This window comes from Thalassophryne amazonica, chromosome 1 (genome assembly GCF_902500255.1).
Source record: "Thalassophryne amazonica chromosome 1, fThaAma1.1, whole genome shotgun sequence".
NCBI classification, from domain to species: domain Eukaryota; kingdom Metazoa; phylum Chordata; class Actinopteri; order Batrachoidiformes; family Batrachoididae; genus Thalassophryne; species Thalassophryne amazonica.
This window is the reverse complement of record NC_047103.1, coordinates 117,864,327-117,884,254: the sequence shown is the minus strand read 5'-3', so window position 1 is coordinate 117,884,254 and position 19,928 is coordinate 117,864,327. Positions and strand designations below refer to the sequence as shown.

The window sequence follows — 19,928 nt, the reverse complement described above, 5'->3', positions numbered from 1 at the left end:
CCATGAAGCCAGAGGACACACACCAATTAGCTAAACTGCAGGATTGTCTTACAGACATAAAGACATGGATGACCTCTAATTTCCTGCTTTTAAACTCAGATAAAACTGAAGTTATTGTACTTGGCCCCACAAATCTTAGAAACATGGTGTCTAACCAGATCCTTACTCTGGATGGCATTACCCTGACCTCTAGTAATACTGTGAGAAATCTTGGAGTCATTTTTGATCAGGATATGTCATTCAAAGCGCATATTAAACAAATATGTAGGACTGCTTTTTTGCATTTACGCAATATCTCTAAAATTAGAAAGGTCTTGTCTCAGAGTGATGCTGAAAAACTAATTCATGCATTTATTTCCTCTAGGCTGGACTATTGTAATTCATTATTATCAGGTTGTCCTAAAAGTTCCCTAAAAAGCCTTCAGTTAATTCAAAATGCTGCAGCTAGAGTACTAACGGGGACTAGAAGGAGAGAGCATATCTCACCCATATTGGCCTCTCTTCATTGGCTTCCTGTTAATTCTAGAACAGAATTTAAAATTCTCCTTCTTACTTATAAGGTTTTGAATAATCAGGTCCCATCTTATCTTAGGGACCTCATAGTACCATATCACCCCAATAGAGCGCTTCGCTCTCAGACTGCAGGCTTACTTGTAGTTCCTAGGGTTTGTAAGAGTAGAATGGGAGGCAGAGCCTTCAGCTTTCAGGCTCCTCTCCTGTGGAACCAGCTCCCAATTCAGATCAGGGAGACAGACACCCTCTCTACTTTTAAGATTAGGCTTAAAACTTTCCTTTTTGCTAAAGCTTATAGTTAGGGCTGGATCAGGTGACCCTGAACCATCCCTTAGTTATGCTGCTATAGACGTAGACTGCTGGGGGGTTCCCATGATGCACTGTTTTTCTCTTTTTGCTCTGTATGCACCACTCTGCATTTAATCATTAGTGATCGATCGCTGCTCCCCTCCACAGCATGTCTTTTTCCTGGTTCTCTCCCTCAGCCCCAACCAGTCCCAGCAGAAGACTGCCCCTCCCTGAGCCTGGTTCTGCTGGAGGTTTCTTCCTGTTAAAAGGGAGTTTTTCCTTCCCACTGTAGCCAAGTGCTTGCTCACAGGGGGTCGTTTTGACTGTTGGGGTTTTACATAATTATTGTATGGCCTTGCCTTACAATATAAAGCGCCTTGGGGCAACTGTTTGTTGTGATTTGGCGCTATATAAAAAAAAAATTGATTGATTGATTGATCTGTGAAGGGGAAAAATGGCCGAACAACCAACTGCCTCCAGACACACGTCCATTGAATGCAGCCTGAGATTGGGACATGTGGTTAGACCTAAATCAGAGGCTCACATTCTCACTCGAAATTGCAGTGACCAACCTGCACCCAGACCTAGTCCTTTGGTCCAAATCCTGCCGACGTGTATTCATTGTGGAGCTGACAGTCCCTTGGGAGGAAGCCATCGATGAGGCATTTGAAAGGAAAAGGTTGCGATATACAAACTTCTACTGAAGCAGAGGACCGGGCCTGGAAGGTATATGTGCATCCAGTGGAAGTGGGTTGCAGGGGCTTTGTAGCAAGTTCCACCACTAGGCTATTAAAGGAGATTGGAATCAGAGGGCAAGCAGAGTGGAGGGCTGTGCCGATTACCAAAGGATTCTAACATCTAGTACTAGTAACTAAACCAGGCTTAAAGGTAGTGGTAAAATTGAGAGGAAAAGTCCATCAACAGCATTGTATTGATTCATTTTTAACATCTTGTCCTCATAAGAATACTAATGTCTTCCTGTTTCTGCCCTTCCGGTTTCACATATGTTTCTGCACTTCTAGGTTTGATTGTTTAGTCACATGTTTAACCACATTTGGAGTGGTCCTTCTTCGCCAGATTGTATTAGGTTGGCACTGCTTTCTAGCATCCTTGTTGCCACGCATACTTCATGTGTTTTTTTTTTTACTTCTTATTAGAGATGTTAGCTGCCATAAGGGTTATTGATTTTTGTCTGCTATTTTGTAGTGATTGTTTGATATGAACACTGTCTTACTGAACTTTACATGTTTTTGGATTGGATCTGCTGCTTCCCTTAGAATCGCTGTTGCACGTACATATCATACGCGCACTTGACCAACTGCCAGTTTTTGATCAAGCTTATTTGTCTGAAACTAAGTCTGTCAAGCATTTTTGTTTTGCATTTTTTGGGTGGCCAATAAACCCTTTTTTATTTGCCTTACATTCTCTGCGATGGTGTCCTTAAGCAGTTAATTTCAGCTTCACGAGGAATTTCCCGGAAAAATTAGACAAATTAACACCTGAAATGCTTTATTGCTTATATATATATATAATATTGCTTTATATATAATATATAAGCAATATTTAATCCTATTTCATGTCAAGTAAAGTGGACAAATAAGTACAGGATATTATGTTTATTATAAAACTACATATACGAGGGCTGTCCGTAAAGTATAGGTCCTTTTTATTTTTTTCAAAAACTATATGGATTTCATTCATATGTTTTTACGTCAGACATGCTTGAACCCTCGTGCGCATGCGTGAGTTTTTCCACGCCTGTCGGTGACGTCATTCGCCTGTGAGCACTCCGTGTGGGAGGAGTCGTCCAGCCCCTCGTCGGAATTCCTTTGTCTGAGAAGTTGCTGAGAGACTGGTGCTTTGTTTAATCAAAATTTTTTCTAAACCTGTGAGACACATCGAAGTGGACATGGTTCGAAAAATTAAGCTGGTTTTCAGTGAAAATTTTAACAGCTGATGAGAGATTTTGAGGTGATTCTGTCGCTTTAAGGACTTTTCACGGTGCAAGACGTCGCGCAGCGCTCTCAGGCAGCGTCATCAGCCTGTTTCAAGCTTACAACCTCCACATTTCAGGCTCTGTTGATCCAGGACGTCGTGAGAGAACAGAGAAGTTTCAGAAGAAGTCGGTTTCAGCATTTTATCCGGATATTCCACTGTTAAAGGAGATTTTTTTTAATGAAAGACGTGCGGGCGGATTGCAGCGTCGGCTCGCAGCCGCTGCAACGCTCCATCACAGGAAAAACACCTCTGCTGGAAGCCTTAAGGACAAGTTGGAACATCTCCAGCTGATAAACAATTTCTCATATACTCACTCCACTGAAACCCATCAAAAGCCAACTGGATTTTAACAAATGGTTATCAACACGGAGGTGTTTTTCCTGTGCGCCGCACCGCGTCGACTGCGTCCCGACGCGCGGACCTGTCCGCACGTCTTTAATTAAAAAAATCTCCTTTAACAGTGGAATATCCGGATAAAATGCTGAAACCGACTTCTTCTGAAACGTCTCTGTTCTCTCACGACGTCCTGGATCAATAGAGCCTGAAATGTGGAGGTTTTAAGCTTGAAACAGGCTGATGACACTGCCTGAGAGCGCTGCGCGACGTCTCGCACCGTGAAAAGTCCTTAAAGTGACAGAATCACCTCAAAATCTCTCATCAGCTGTTAAAATTTTCACTGAAAACCAGCTTAATTTTTCGAACCATGTCCACTTCGATGTGTCTTACAGGTTTAGAAAAAATTTTGATCAAACAAAGCGCCAGTCTCTCAGCAACTTCTCAGACAAAGGAATTCCGACGAGGGGCTGGACGACTCCTCCCACAAGGAGTGCTCACAGGCGAATGACGTCACCGACAGGCGTGGAAAAACTCACGCATGCGCACGAGGGTTCAAGCATGTCTGACGTAAAAACATATGAATGAAATCCATATAGTTTTTGAAAAAAATAAAAAGGACCTATACTTTACGGACAGCCCTCGTACCTATGTAAACACAGTATAAGTAACCACTGGCACAACATGAGCAATGGACACAATGTATGACACAAATTTGCGTCATACATTGTCGTACGCACATGCTTATGTTATCAAGGTGCAATAACCCACACAAACCATTTAGGTTTATCTTTCTCTTTTTTAATGAAAATTTTATCTGGTCAAGGATAACTTTATGGCATAATTGCAACCACATGCAATCTGAACTTTAATCAGAGCCATTGGAACACCCACCCTCCACTCCAGCTTCATGAGGTGAGAAAATGCGAGCATCGCCACAAGGAGAGGTGCTGATGTACAGATGGAACTCAATGTTCTGCTTCAGCTGGAACCCGTATCTGTTTTCACACCTGGTGAAGACCGATTTCTGCTGCTCCTCTTCATTGTTACTGGAGGAACACAATGACAGGCTGTTCAGAATTTCCTCAAATAGGCAAACAAGTTCAAATATCAAGTTGAGATTCATTCCACGCTTTCACTAGAGTTGGTTCCAAATGGAGAATGATATTGACAACACACTTAGTTGGAGTGTAAGAGCTTAATTTGCATTGCAACTGCAGGTTACATGCATTTCCATGAATGGTTACATGAGGGAGGATCCTGAAGTGGGTCAACCCCCACAGACCCCTTGTTAAAATGTCAAACTTTACAGCAGAAATAAACATGTTTACAGCATAACACAAAAAATAGTTATGGTCCCTACATATAGTGTCCCCATTCATTCTCCAGTGCTCTGCGTTGGGCACATGCATGTGGGCATGGTTTGCCACCTGAGAGGTGACTCATGCCAGTTGGTGGGAGGCTTGGGCTTTCATTTCATTTGTCCCTGGATGCCTGTCCTCTGTGATTCCTGCACCATCCCACCACCCCCTCTCAATCCCTGCGGGTGAAAGGTGATGGCAGTTCCATTGTTTGGATGAGGTTCCTGGGTGGTGTTGGTTGCTACCTCAGTGGCTAGTATGGTGCAGGGTCCTGTGCCTCTGAGGGTACAAGGGTGTATTGGGGTGTTGGCAGCTCTTGCCCTGGTGGGTAGTCTCATGAGGGACATTGGTCTGTCTGCTCTATGAGGTTTGTGGGCCTGTTTGTACGCCTGTGTCCTGTATGTCACATCCACAGGACTGGTCTCCTCCTGCCTGTGGGGTGGTTGGGTGTAGTTCTTCATGGGGTGGGTGGTCAGCATTCTCTGTGGTCCTCATCACCTGATAACAAGAGCTACGACTCTTGTGGCACATGTGTTCTCCTGTGGGGGATGGAGTACTCTGCCTGTGCTGCTTGCCATGGCTGTGGGGTGCCCCACAGTGGCACCTCATGCCACACTGCATAAAGACTTATATCTGTACACACACACACACACACACGCACACACCCATTAATGTAGCAAATGTATTCATTATATCTTCTAACTCATCGCAAACTCTATATACCTCTGGGTCCACTGTTCTTAGCATGATCACCTCCTGCTCTCTTAATAACAATGAAACTGAACTTGGTGCTTAAAGGTGATGACATCTGCCACAACATCAATTCAGATCCAATCTTTGAGCATAGTCTGTTTTGCAACTGCCGTAGTCGACCTTCATTTGCACTCAAGGGTGTAGCTGTAACAGGCATCACACCACAGGCAGGGGTCGTACACACCATCAGTGGGCCTTTCATATGATGACTGCAGCATGCAACACCTGCCTCAGGTCTTCTAGCTCACTGTCCATTCGGGCCCCTCAGTTCAGATCCAGGATTTTACAACCCCAATTCCACTGAAGTTGGGACGTTTTGTAAAATACAAATGAAAACAGAATACAATGATTTGCAGATCCTCTTCAACCTATATTCAATTTAATTCACTACAAAGACAAGATATTTAATGTTCAAACTGACAAACTTTATTGTTTTTGTGGAAATATTTGCTCATTTTGAAATGGATGCCTGCAAAACATTTCAAAAAAGCTGGGACAGTGGTATGTTTACCACTGTGTTACATCACCTGTCCTTCTAACAACACTCAATAAGCATTTGGGAACTGAGGACACTCATGATTGGGTATAAAAGGAGCATCCCCAAAAGTCTCAGCCATTCACAAGCAAAGATGGGGTGAGGATCACCACTTTGTGAACAACTGCGTGAAAAAATAGTCAAACAGTTTAAGAACAATGTTCCTCAATGTTCAATTGCAAGGAATTTAGGGATTCCATCATCTACAGTCCATAATATAATCAGAAGATTCAGAGAATCTAGAGAACTTTCTACATGTAAGCGACGAGGCTGAAAACCAACACTGAATGCCCGTGACCTTCGATCCCTCAGGCGGCACTGCATTAAAAACCAACATCATTGTGTAAAGGATCATACCACATGGGCCCAGGAACACTTCAGCAAATCTTTGTCAGTTAACAGTTCATCGCTACATCGACAACCCCAATTCCAATGAAGTTGGGACGTTGTGTAAAATGTAAATAAAAACAGAATACAATGATTTGCAAATCCTCTTCAACCTGTATTCAACTGAATACAGATATTTCATGTTCAAACTGACAAACTTTATTGACGGACATAATAATCTGGAAAAATTGTGCATGGCATGATCAGGGATCTCTGAGTTGAATCCTACAATTTTGTGATGATTGCGTAAAGTGGGTGTACCTCATAATGCAAATGACATGAAATATGTCAAAAATACCCCCCCTCACAATTTATAAAATTCACCCAAAATCACCTGTTTGTCCTACAGACCTCCAACATTTTCAGCATACCCAGTGAATAAAGGCAAAACACTTAACACTGATACCTATGATCTATTCTGAAGTCCATCACTCTGAATTTTTCAAAATATGAAAATATAACGCAATGCAAAAATACCCTTGGCCGTATGAGCATCTAATCAATGAAAGACTGTGTAGAAAGAATGTGACTTTTTGACCCCTTAGAATAGGTCAAGGTTACTCATCTTTGAACTTGTCCAAGGTCGGTGTCCCAGGCAGTCAAAATTCATACATTCCCACAATCTATATCTATGTACTGAGTATTCTACAATGGACTATGACCATTTCTACCTTTGCACTTTGATGCAACATTGCATCATATTTTAAACCTACAATTTCAACCTCTGTCTTGGTTATTAGTGTCATCTGCACCAGAACCTGCACATACATTCAAGATGTCCACTCATGTGTTTATGTTGTTAAGATGATTAAGTCTAACAACCATGAAACATGGTCTAATGATGCAGAAAAATTAACAAAAAGCTGCCTGCTGAATTTTGCATTAGTCTGTCACAGGTTGGTGCTACAAGTGGGGATTAATAATCTGAAATTCGATGCACAGAAAAGCATGAAATTCATGTCTCAACATCTTATCCATCAAAGACCAGCAATGTTCAAAGAAGAATTTTCTGTTATTTTCAGTATGATTACAGTAGCTTTAAATTACACAGACTGAGCACTGTGGATGCAATATTTGCTCTGAGAGTGCTGATGGAGAAGTGTAGAGATGGCCAGAAGGAGATGTTTGTTAGTGGACTTAAAGAAAGCTGTGGTATTGTATGAGGAAGCCTGGGGTGGCAGAGAAGTATATGAGGGAGGTGCAGAATATGTGTAAGGACAGTCACCAAACTGAGTCTGGTGTGCTTGAGGGTCCCTGTGATACTCAAAATTCTGAGGAAGATTTTTTTTTCCTGAACACTATTCTCAATGTGCTTGCTCAGGGGATGGGTCAGGTTAAAACTTATTCAGAAGAAGCATCTTTAAGTGATTGATATTGAAATTGTCAATTTAAAAATATTCAGTTCAATCCATTGACAATCACCTATGACCTTTATGTGCAAAATAAAGAGAATATTTCTATCGATGTTGTTTCTATTTGGTAGAATACTTGGATGAAGGATACGGTGCCCTCCAAAAGTATTGGAAGACTTGGTATTTCACATATTTTAATGCCATGTGAAAAAAAGTAGTAACTTACAGTTCGGAAATTACGGTATGTTTCGCTGTCTGTTTGTGAACAGCCAACAGCCTGGAGCCCACAGTTTTTCCTACATAGTGATGACATTTTTACTGAAGATTCATATCCTGATGGGCAAGAACTGATTCAGTTTTCAAGGTCATAGGTCAAAGGTCAAAGTCAGGAAAAATCTTGGAAAACTGGAAAAATCCTTATCTTTAACACTGAACAAATTTTGAAAAATTCATAACTCTGTCAAAAAAGATCAAATTTCTTTCATATTTGACAGAGTTACGTAGGATGGTATCCTATCACCTGACAACAAAGTTTGATCTGGATCTGATCCAGATGACAGATTTTGTGGCCATTTAAATTTAACATTGACTCTATTTAATGTATATTTTACAACATATCTTAATCAAATGTGCCCCAATCACACTCATATTTGAAAGTGAGGTACAGAATGGCACTCACTATCACCTGAAAAAGTTTGAAGTCCCCGTATACAGAAATCTTATAGGCTTTATAGCAGAAAAGGAAAAAAGCACACATATAGCACAGATTAACTTATGTAATTCACAACTTCTGAGCAGTCGCAATGTGCACAAAGTGCATTTATCTAAATGTGTGTACAAAGGTTTACTGAGAAAACAGATGACTAGAGATGTCCTCGTCTCTCACCTGAGGAAATGCTCCAACTGGGCATACAGGTACCTGATGAGGCATCGACGAGCCACAATCTCAGCATGACAGTCGTTCAGCGCCAAACCTCTGTCGCTCATGTATTCACCATTGATACACTTTGTCCCCGTGGACACACAGATTACCTGAGCCTGCTTCACATCTGTCCCTAGATTTGCAAACATAAAGAAATATATCAATTAAGGTCAAATTTATTTCAGGTCAGATAACATCAAGGCAATAATAACTTCATGCCATTACTGAGAGTTGTTTTTGTTTCATTGTCGTAACATGCTTCACAACCTTTTCTTGTACAAAAGTTATGACCAGTACAATGTGTGTAAGATTTAGTGTGATATTAAGATATTTTTTTGAAAAGTAGCCATCACAACTCAAATCAGCTGTTACTTGGATTTATTATAAGTTACAATAACAACAGTTTTTACAACTCTGCCTTGTGCAAAACAGTGTAATTGTCAATGCTAGTTTCTAACAGACACATTTGTCATTTTTACACTCACTGTCCAAACTCTTTAAATACCAGATATGCTGTTCTTGCACTTATGTGTGCGTACAGGTGTGCTGATCTTAAAATGAAGTGTGGTCAGGACCAGTGCAGGTGAAAGCTTCATAATCAGTTTGTCCAGTCTCCTTCTGTCCTTTATCCAAAATAGGAGCAGTGCTCCCAATTTCAATGTGGCCACACTTATACAATAACATTAAAGGATTTCTATACTATTCTATGGCAGTAATGAATAAATATAACTGCCGTCATACCAGATGATCCAACAACATGTGGCACATTGCTATTATCATGGCATGTGGTGTGCTTTTAGTGCTAACATATGACTTCTTAAGAGGGGGAAATAAAAGACAACAAGGAGAGCAGCTTTTGTCCACAGCTTTTTGTCATTCACTCAGACTACAATGTGCTGTCAACAACAGAGGAAAGATTGTAGGTTTCAGCATGTATTCCAGACACCTTCACAAAGGACTGATGGACAAATTGGAAAAGGGTGATTTTCCAAGCTACAAACTTAAACAAAAAAAGGGCCTGGGTATCTATGTGCTTCTTGTTTACAAAAAAGATGACATTGGCCTGAAGGCCTTGTGTCCCCCATCACCATCAGAGTTGACCAAAACCTTGAATGAATGCATGTTTGCTGCAAATTTGATGAACCTCTCTGAAATCTTTGGAAACTTATTGAGAGTACAGTCTTTCAATTTCAATTTAATTTCATTTATATAGCGCCAAATCACAACAGAGTTGCCTCAAGGCGCTTCACACAAGTAAAGTCTAATCTTACCAACCCCCAGAGTAACAGTGGTAAGGAAAAACTCCCTTTGCGGAAGAAACCTCAAACAGACCAGACTCAAAGGAGTGACCCTCTGCTTGGGCCATGCTACAGACATAAATTACAGAACAATTCACAAAACGAATATACAGGAAATGCTGTTGGTGCACAGGACAGGAGGGTCTCCAGCACAAATACAATTCCTATCTCTGGATGGAGCTGCACCTTAAACAGAGAGAAAAAAAAACAGAATCAGGCATCAGAAAGACAAATACTGTATAATTTGCCAGCATTAAACAACAAGAAAACAGAAGAAATACTAAGGTGATCACCAGCCACTAGCCTTAAGCTTCACTAAAAGACCCCAAAATTTAGGTAAAGTTGAGGCCATGGCACGCTCCATTTCCTAATAAAATGAATTAAGAGTAAAAAGCATAAAACAAAACTATACAAGTATGCTAGCCATACGAAAGGGGAAATAAGTGAGTCTTAAGTCTGGACTTGAAAGTCTCCACAGAATCTAACTGTTTTATTGATGCAGGGAGATCAATCCACAGAGCAGGGGCATGATAAGAGAAAGCTCTATGACCTGCAGACTTCTTATTCACCCTAGGGACACAAAGTAGTCCTGTACCCTGAGAACGTAAAGCCCAGGCCGGTACGTAAGGTTTAATTAGGTCAGCTAGGTAGGGGGGTGCCAGTCTATATATACGTACATATATACATATACACACCTACACATACACATATACATACACATAAACATTATAATCATAATTAGAAGTTCATAATAACAGTAAAAAAAAAAACAACAAAACAAACAACAACAACAAAAAAAACCATATATATACATTAGATCATTGTGTGAATAGGAAAAGTTTTAACTGCTTTGGAAACAACTTTTTGTTTGTTTCTGACATCAAAAAAGTAGGCAGTGCATTCCAGGCGACCATGGCACGATAAACAACAGTACATTGCATTTGACCCGTTCTACACACAGGGAGCAAACCTCTTATGTTGCTGCTTTGACGAGTTACATAATTATGAACATCAGAGAAAAATAACAATTTACTAAAAATAATTTCTGGACTTTTGGTTATAATAACATTTCTAATATGGTTAACAAATAATATTTCAGTCTGCATTTTACCATTAGCCAGGCCAGTTCACTGTGCATTGATGTTACACTGGTTCTATATGGACAACTCAACACAATTTGTGCCGCTTTGTTCTGGGCAACTTATAACCTGTGCAAATTATTTTCAGTTGTATTTGACCAAACCACAGAAGCATAATCCATCTGGGAGGATATAAAGGATATAAAGGGTACAAAAGCAGGGGGCCAAAGACGGACCCCTGTGGAACCCCAAATTTCATGTCACTAAGGTTAGAGGTAGTGTTACTGTACAAAACACAGTGAGAACGACTGGTCAAGTATGACGTCAGCCATGCAGGGCCATTCCCAAAATGATTTTCCAGCCTATCAAGTAAAATATGATGATCCACGGTATCAAATGCAGCACCGAGATCTAACAGCACCAGAACCGTAGTGGTGTCCGAATCCATTGTAAGCAGAAGACCATTCACCACTTTAGGGCCCTGTCCCACTGGCGTTTAGGAGGATTTGCAGATGGAATGCGCACAAAAGTGGCCCACATCCGCCAAACAACCGCAATAACCGTGTAACATTCCTGTATGAGTCGGCCGCCATCTGAACACGTCCGTGATCATCCGCAGAGGCACGCATGTCCGCAGCCAGGATTTTTGAGCGGCTCAAAAATCCTGCTGCGGATGAGATCCGCATCACTGCCTGAACACATACTGAAGACATATGCAGGACATACACAACCAACGCGCCGCATATCCCCTGTCATCCGCTGATATCTGCAACCGACGGGTTGGCGCGGCTTGGCGGCAGACTGGGACAGCGTGCAAAACAGATATGACGCGTGCCCAGCATGGACACATCACGGTCGCAAATGGTACATTTGCATGCATCGTGCATGCAGACTAGAGCATGACACGGGAGTGGATTTTCACTCCCGTCCCATCCCGCTCCCAGAAAAAAATCCCATCCTGTCCCAATCCTGGACTGGAGTAAAAAAAAATCCCATCCCGTCCCACTCCTGTAAAGATGACTCCCAATCCCATCCCGCTCCCACTCAAAATCAGTCCCACTCCCATCCCACTCTCGTATGTCTTGCGCCGTGATGATCAATCAGGGACTGAATATGTAGTGACGTGGAGATGTCTGGAGTTTGACTGAAGATGTGAACATGTCCTGTCGCTGGTAGCAGCCTGTGAGCAGGACTTATGTCTCTTTTGTCCTTTATTTCACAATTATGACAGAGTTTTTGGAGCGAGCAGCAGCCCCGCAGCAGCAGGAGTGGAGTTTCTTTTTCTTTTTATGTTACGTGCGCGCGCAAGCGAATGGAGATTATTTTACTTATTAACTACACAGATGTATAATAGAACAAATGGTGACTGGTTTTTAAACACAATTATGACTGAGTTTTTTGGTGGAAGAGCGAGCTGCAGCAAGCAGCGGAATTTCTTTTTTTTTTATTGTTTACATGTGCGTGCGTGAACGGGACAGTTGGTCCTCAAACTGGGTCTTGCAGAGGCAGAAGGACCGCTGAAAGCGGCCATCATCCAGACGCAGCTCCTGCAGCAAATAATGATACTCCCTGTTTGGGAGCTTTTCACAACTCGCTCCGTGTGATCAAGGTCCGTCATGTTAACTTGACTGACAACCGGAGCCGGCGAGCGGAATGGAAGCTCCTCCTATTTGATGACGCACTGGGGTGAATTTTCGCAGCAAAAGCAGAGCGACACACCGGGCAAAGGAGGTGCGTCCGTCGCCACGCAACCCCTGCAAATTTGTAGCGTCTGATCGCGCCTGGTGTGAACGCGGCATTAAATAGATGAAAATCATCATCTATTTTTGGCATTCCCGCTCCTGCCCACTCCCGTTCATTTTTATTCCCGTCCCATCCCAATCACGGGATTGATAAAATTTTGACTCCCATCCCGCGGGAATCCCGCAGGAATCACGTAATCCACGGGAATTCCCAAAAAATGTCATCCTCTAATGCAGACAGAGTGGGCAAGGATGAAGCGAGTGCATTACGGCCGCTGTGCCCCTCATGGGGGTGCCTCCGCGGTCGCCTTCGCTTCTGTTCCCTGTTATATCCGCTTTTCTTCCTCATGTATTCGCTGATCCACCCCGGGACAGTTGTCATTTCCGCCCACCTTTGTTGCAGACGCTCAGCTTTTGTCTCCTCATTTCATGCGCAAATCCTCCTAAACGCCAGTGGGACAGGGCCCTTAGTGAGAGCCATCTCTGTGGAATGATATTTTCTAAAAGCAGACTGCAGTGGCTCAAAGAGATTATTCTCAGTAAGATAGTCCACAAGCTGGTGTGAGACCACTTTTTCCAGAATTTTAGAGCAAAATGATAGATTTGATATCGGCCGATAGTTTTTAATACACTAGGGCCAAGATTAGGTTTATTAAGTAATGGTTTAATCACTGCAGATTTGAAACATTTAGGAACAGATTCAGAAGTTAAAGAAAGATGAATAATTTCCAGCACAGTCGGCCCAAGAGTGGGCCACAGGTCCTTAAACAGTTTTGTTGGTATAGGATCAAATAAACAGGTTGTGCTTTTTGTTGACATTACGAGTTTCGTCAGCATGCCTAGTGAGATACTACCAAATTCTGTAAATCTAGGTAATACCTCAGTAATGGCGCCCACCTCAATAGCAGGGTGTAGTGGCTGGGTTAAGGCATGCTGGGATATGTTTAATCTAATGTCTTCTATTTTCTTCTCAAAGTAATCCAGGAAATCTTGTGCTGTAAAAGGAGACCAAACTACAGGTGGTTGTCCATGAATAACTGTTGCCACTGTGTCAAATAAGAACTTTGAGTTATGCTTGTTTTTGTTGATCAAGTCAGAGTAATAGGTCCACTTTGCAGCCAATAATACATGGTTATAGTCTAAGATAGCATCATGCCATGCAAGGTGGAATACTTCTAAGTTTGAACGATGCCATTTTTGTTCTACACCTCTTACCTTATGCTTGAGGTCACACAGGTAATTACTGAACCAAGGTGACTGTGATTTGGGGGAGCGCGGTTTTAACACAGGTGGCACAATCATGTCGAGTGTAGTTTTGAGCACAGAGTTTAAACTATCCACAAGACTGTCTAGTGATTGGGTATTTGCCAAATGTGAAGCTAAGACAGACATCAGGCAGTCCTGAATGCTTTGCTGAAATCCTAATGCATCCAGAATTTCCATAAATAATTTGCAGAGGGGATCAGAAGGCCTATTTATATGAATGTTGAAATCACTAATGATCAAAATGTTATCTGCACTGGTTGACAAGTTAGAGATGAACGCACCAAATTCATCTAAGAATTCAGAATATGGGCCAGGAGGCCTATATACAGTGACAAAATTATACAGCTGATGTTTATACTTCTTGGCAATGTGTAATATCCTGAGCAGAGCAAAGAATTAGATGCTCAAACGAGTTATATTTGTGACCCCCAACAGCTAATAAGTTAAACCTAGATTTATAAATAAGAGCAACACCCCCGCCTTGCTTTGAGATCACAAGGGATGTGACTAAACTTATGTTAATGAGACCCAGACTAAGGGCCTCAGTGGGGTTGACAGTTGAACTGTTTGGATTTAGGGGTGGTTCCAGAGTAGCATATATAAGATGCCTAAAAGTAGGTTTAGGTTTGAGACATTCCACGCGAGTTGTAGGTAGTAGGTAGTAGTAGTAAATCTTAGCTATTGCTGGAACAGCCAACGGGCCATCCTCAATTTCAACATCACCCAATATAGTAATGGGTATTAAGTTTGCAAAGCATATCCCTCTATGATTTTTATGGACACATCTACGGAAGCAGGCCAGAGTCTCAACTTGTTGAATTTCCCTCCCTGGCAGATAAACTGCACTATCACCATAGTGGATTTTCTGCACTAATTTCCCCACTAAGCTAATGGATTCTACACCCACAATTGTCATGTCTTCATCACACAAAGATGATAGTTTTGGCTCTGAGACCTTCAATATTTAGTCAAGGTCACTCATCATCAAACCTGGCCGAGACCTTCAAGGGATGCATCCCTGCTGAAAATTTGGTAGACTTGTCTCAAATCTATTAAAAGTTATAGGGAGTACAGCGTTTCAAACGGATGCACACATGAACGGATGGATGGACGGACAGCATGACGGGACAAAAAAAATAATTAAACTTAGCACACAAACCAGTCTGGACTTCATATGAGTTTAATTTTCTTCTTTCACATTGCTATTGCTGCTCAGCTGTGACCTGTTGTAGTTTCTGACTTTCTGTCAAAGACAAGCATTTTTACGGATACAGACTGAAAAGCATCCCCCCCCCCCGTCATTGCTTTATTAATGACATCATGACTAAACCAAAACTCAACTTTCATGACATATCTCTTGACTTTAAAAATATGAAATCATGTAACCCCTACAGCATCGCACAGTGCACACAAAACTAGACCTACATCAGTGGTGCCCAAAATATTCCAGCAAGGGCCTAGAGGGTGCCAAGATGAGAACTCATCCCATCTGCTCAGTCATAATCAGTGAAATCACCAGCTGGAGTCAGTGGCTGCAAAGAAAAACTTCACTCTCTCGGCCCTTTCTGGAATACTTTGAACATCACTGACATACAACATGCACACAACAATTTTAAAACATACACTGTGTGATTTATGAAAACAAAAGAGACGGCAAAATGTGATTCATGCATATAAAAAATTTGGCGAATGTTAAAATGTGAATGGCAGCATTATACATATAATGATGCCATATTGTATACATTTAATTCCACATAATAACACACACCATTTTAGCATTGTCAGATGTCATCTTCTTCTTTTGGCTGTTCCCGTTAGGGGTCGCCACAGCAGATCAATCGTTTCCATATCACCCTGTCCTCTGTATCTTCCTCTGTCACACCAACCACCTGCATGTCCTCCCTCAGCACATCCATAAACTTCCTCTTTGGCCTCCCTTTTCTCCTCCTGTCTGATGGCTCCATCCTCAGCATCCTTCTCCCTATATACTCTGGGTCCCTCCTCTGCACGTGTTCAAACCATCTCAATCTCACCTCTCTGATTTTGTCTCCAAACCATCCCATCTGAGCTGTCCCTCTGTTATGTACATTCCTAATCCTGTCCATTCTCATCAATCAATCAATCAATCAATCAATCAATTTTTTTATATAGCGCCAAATCACAACAAACAGTTGCCCCAAGGCGCTTCATATTGTAAGGCAAGGCCATACAATAATTATGTAAAACCCCAACGGTCAAAACGACCCCCTGTGAGCAAGCACTTGGCTACAGTGGGAAGGAAAAACTCCCTTTTAACAGGAAGAAACCTCCAGCAGAACCAGGCTCAGGGAGGGGCAGTCTTCTGCTGGGACTGGTTGGGGCTGAGGGAGAGAACCAGGAAAAAGACATGCTGTGGAGGGGAGCAGAGATCGATCACTAATGATTAAATGCAGAGTGGTGCATACAGAGCAAAAAGAGAAAGAAACAATGCATCATGGGAACCCCCCAGCAGTCTACGTCTATAGCAGCATAACTAAGGGATGGTTCAGGGTCACCTGATCCAGCCCTAACTATAAGCTTTAGCAAAAAGGAAAGTTTTAAGCCTAATCTTAAAAGTAGAGAGGGTGTCTGTCTCCCTGATCTGAATTGGGAGCTGGTTCCACAGGAGAGGAGCCTGAAAGCTGAAGGCTCTGCCTCCCATTCTACTCTTACAAACCCTAGGAACTACAAGTAAGCCCGCAGTCTGAGAGCGAAGCACTCTATTGGGGTGATATGGTACTACAAGGTCCCTAAGATAAGATGGGACCTGATTATTCAAAACCTTATAAGTAAGAAGAAGAATTTTAAATTCTATTCTAGAATTAACAGAAAGCCAATGAAGAGAGGCCAATATGGGTGAGATATGCTCTCTCCTTCTAGTCCCCGTCAGTACTCTAGCTGCAGCATTTTGAATTAACTGAAGGCTTTTTAGGGAACTTTTAGGACAACCTGATAATAATGAATTACAATAGTCCAGCCTAGAGGAAATAAATGCATGAATTAGTTTTTCAGCATCACTCTGAGACAAGACCTTTCTGATTTTAGAGATATTGCGTAAATGCAAAAAAGCAGTCCTACATATTTGTTTAATATGCGCTTTGAATGACATATCCTGATCAAAAATGACTCCAAGATTTCTCACAGTATTACTAGAGCTCAGGGTAATGCCATCCAGAGTAAGGATCTGGTTAGACACCATGTTTCTAAGATTTGTGGGGCCAAGTACAATAACTTCAGTTTTATCTGAGTTTAAAAGCAGGAAATTAGAGGTCATCCATGTCTTTATGTCTGTAAGACAATCCTGCAGTTTAGCTAATTGGTGTGTGTCCTCTGGCTTCATGGATAGATAAAGCTGGGTATCATCTGCGTAACAATGAAAATTTAAGCAATACCGTCTAATAATACTGCCTAAGGGAAGCATGTATAAAGTGAATAAAATTGGTCCTAGCACAGAACCTTGTGGAACTCCATAATTAACTTTAGTCTGTGAAGAAGATTCCCCATTTACATGAACAAATTGTAATCTATTAGACAAATATGATTCAAACCACCGCAACGCAGTGCCTTTAATACCTATGGCATGCTCTAATCTCTGTAATAAAATTTTATGGTCAACAGTATCAAAAGCAGCACTGAGGTCTAACAGAACAAGCACAGAGATGAGTCCACTGTCCGAGGCCATAAGAAGATCATTTGTAACCTTCACTAATGCTGTTTCTGTACTATGATGAATTCTAAAACCTGACTGAAACTCACTCCTAAAGAGAATCTCAACATCTTCAGCTCTGCCACCTGCTGCTGCCACCTTTCTCCACCCACTCCACCCTGCCTGCACTCTCTTCTTCACCTCTCTACCACACTCTCCATTACTTTGGACAGCTGACCCCAAGTATTTAAACTTATCTACTTTCACCACTTCTACTCCTTGTAACCACACTATTCAACCGGGCTCCTTGTCATTCACACACGTCTTGCTTCTACTGACTTTCATTCCCCTGCTCTCCAAAGCATATCTCCACCTTTCCAGGCTGGACTTAACCTGCTCTCTACTCTCACTACAGATCACAAGGTCATCTGGAAACATCATAGTCCATGGAGACTCTTGTCTGATCTCATCAGTCAATCTGTCCATCACTATTGCTGACAGGAAAGGCCTCAGAGCTGATCCTTGGTGTAATCCCAACTCCACCTCAAATGAGTCTATCACTCCTACTGTGCATCTCACCGCTGTCACACTATCCTTGTACATGTCCTGCACTACCCTCACATACGTCTCTGCCACTCCAGACTTCCTCATGCAATACCACAACTCTTCTCTTGGCACTCTGTCATAAGCTTTCTCTGAATCAACAAACACGCAATGTAACTCCATCTGGCCTTCTTTATACTTCACCAGTATTCTCAGAGCAAATATTGCCTATATATTGCTCTTTCTTGGCATGAAACTATATTGCTACTCACAGATTTTCACCTGTTTTCTAAGCCTAGCTTTGACTGCTCTTTCCCATAACTTCATGCTGTGGCTGAAATCTTTATGCCTCTAAAGTTACTGCAGCTCTGCGCATCACCCTTGTTCTTAAAAATAGGAACCAGCACACTTCGTCTCCAATCCTCAGGCATCCTCTCACTTTCCAAGATTTTATTAAACAATCTGGTTAGAAACTCCACTGCCATCCCTCTAAGACATTTCCATGCCTTCACTGGAATGTCATCTAGACCAACTGCCATTCCACTCTTTAGAGCGTCATCACACATAGTACGAATGTTGTCGAATTGCGCATGAAGCAGGAATTGTATGCAATACCTGTAAAATCGGAGCTGCCTCCAATGCCTTGTACACCTGTTGCTACAACTGTTTGTGCACACCAGCTGCGGAAAGACAGAGTATACCCTGTGAGAGTCCATTCAATCCCTCTCACGGCAGATGTCGGGCAGATTCCAGGTGACACACACGAACATCCAACACTGCTTGCTTGGCACTTAGAAAATGTGTGGCTATTTGTGCTATTAGCACAACAACAGTCAGTACACAAATCACTTTCGAGCTGGCAGTGAAAATTGTCTAAAGCCCCGTTTACACATAGACGGTAAACTCTCCCGGAAGCATCCCGGCAGAGATTTTGCCCCCTCCAGGCGATTTTAGGGATCAAACACCATAGTTAACGCCGGTGCACGGGGGCGTGGTTTGGTTCCGGCTTCACCGGGAATCGTCAAAAAAATTATTCAACATGTAATTCCAGGAGCACTCCTGGAGAAGTGGCCTGACGACGGAGACAACGCAAACAATGGCGTTTGATATTTTTTAATCGCCGTGTCATCCCGCCCCTTCCTGTAGTGCCGCAGTTTACACCGCCGTAATTGGCGGCCGGCGTTGTATCCCTAACCAACGGCATGTAAAACGGCGATAGAGCCCACATCTGCATCCTCAAAGGCGTTTTAACCAGCAACAGAGGCAGACAAAACGGCGGCGCTAGCAGACAGTAGGCTGTTCTAAACGCCACCTCCCGGTTAACGGCGTTCCAAACGACCGATAGGTGGCGGTCAGTATAAAAACGCTAGCACGCTGCATGCAGGTCTCTCACTCGCGGCCAGCTCCAGATATTTTTGCAGAGAAGCTCCAGTATACCTCCTAAAATAAAACTGGCTGCGGCAAGGACTTACCAAGAGGTCTGGTTCAGGGGTAGCCCTGTGGCGGAAACAAGCAACACGTTGAGGAGGGGAAAAAGAGAGAAAAGAAAAGGCTGAGAGGTGAGCTCCCTGTCACTCCCTCCCCCTGCACTGACAGCTGCTTCAGCCTATTATACTCTGGGGGTGGTGCCTATAAGCAAACGTTCCTGGAGTAACGCAGGATTTGCCTGGATAAATCCAGCGGTATTTATCGGTATTCGGTGGCAGCAGAACACTGCTGTTCTCACGCGCGTCTTAACCTGTGATTGTAAAGGACAGAACTGAGTATTAACCCCCGCTGCCTGATGTGTGCCGGATGCTACGGCGTCAAAACTCTGCTTTATTCTGCAGATTTAGCGGCGTTTTATCCGCGTATTTGCGGCTAGTACAGCGCTCAAAATGCCGGCGAAATGCTC

The 19,928-nt window shown here is 42.5% G+C and overlaps 1 protein-coding gene across 1 annotated transcript in view; it reads right to left on the bottom strand.

The window, feature by feature from the left end:
* Positions 1–19,928, bottom strand: part of LOC117513496 (double-stranded RNA-specific editase 1-like) — a 150,704-nt gene that overhangs the window by 27,501 nt on the left and 103,275 nt on the right. Inside the window, exons 5-6 of the mRNA XM_034173672.1 lie at positions 8,407–8,575; positions 4,027–4,181 (exon numbers count right to left, since the gene is read on the bottom strand). Coding sequence (XP_034029563.1) covers positions 4,027–4,181; positions 8,407–8,575 — 324 coding nt within the window. The remainder of the gene's footprint in view (positions 1–4,026; positions 4,182–8,406; positions 8,576–19,928) is intronic.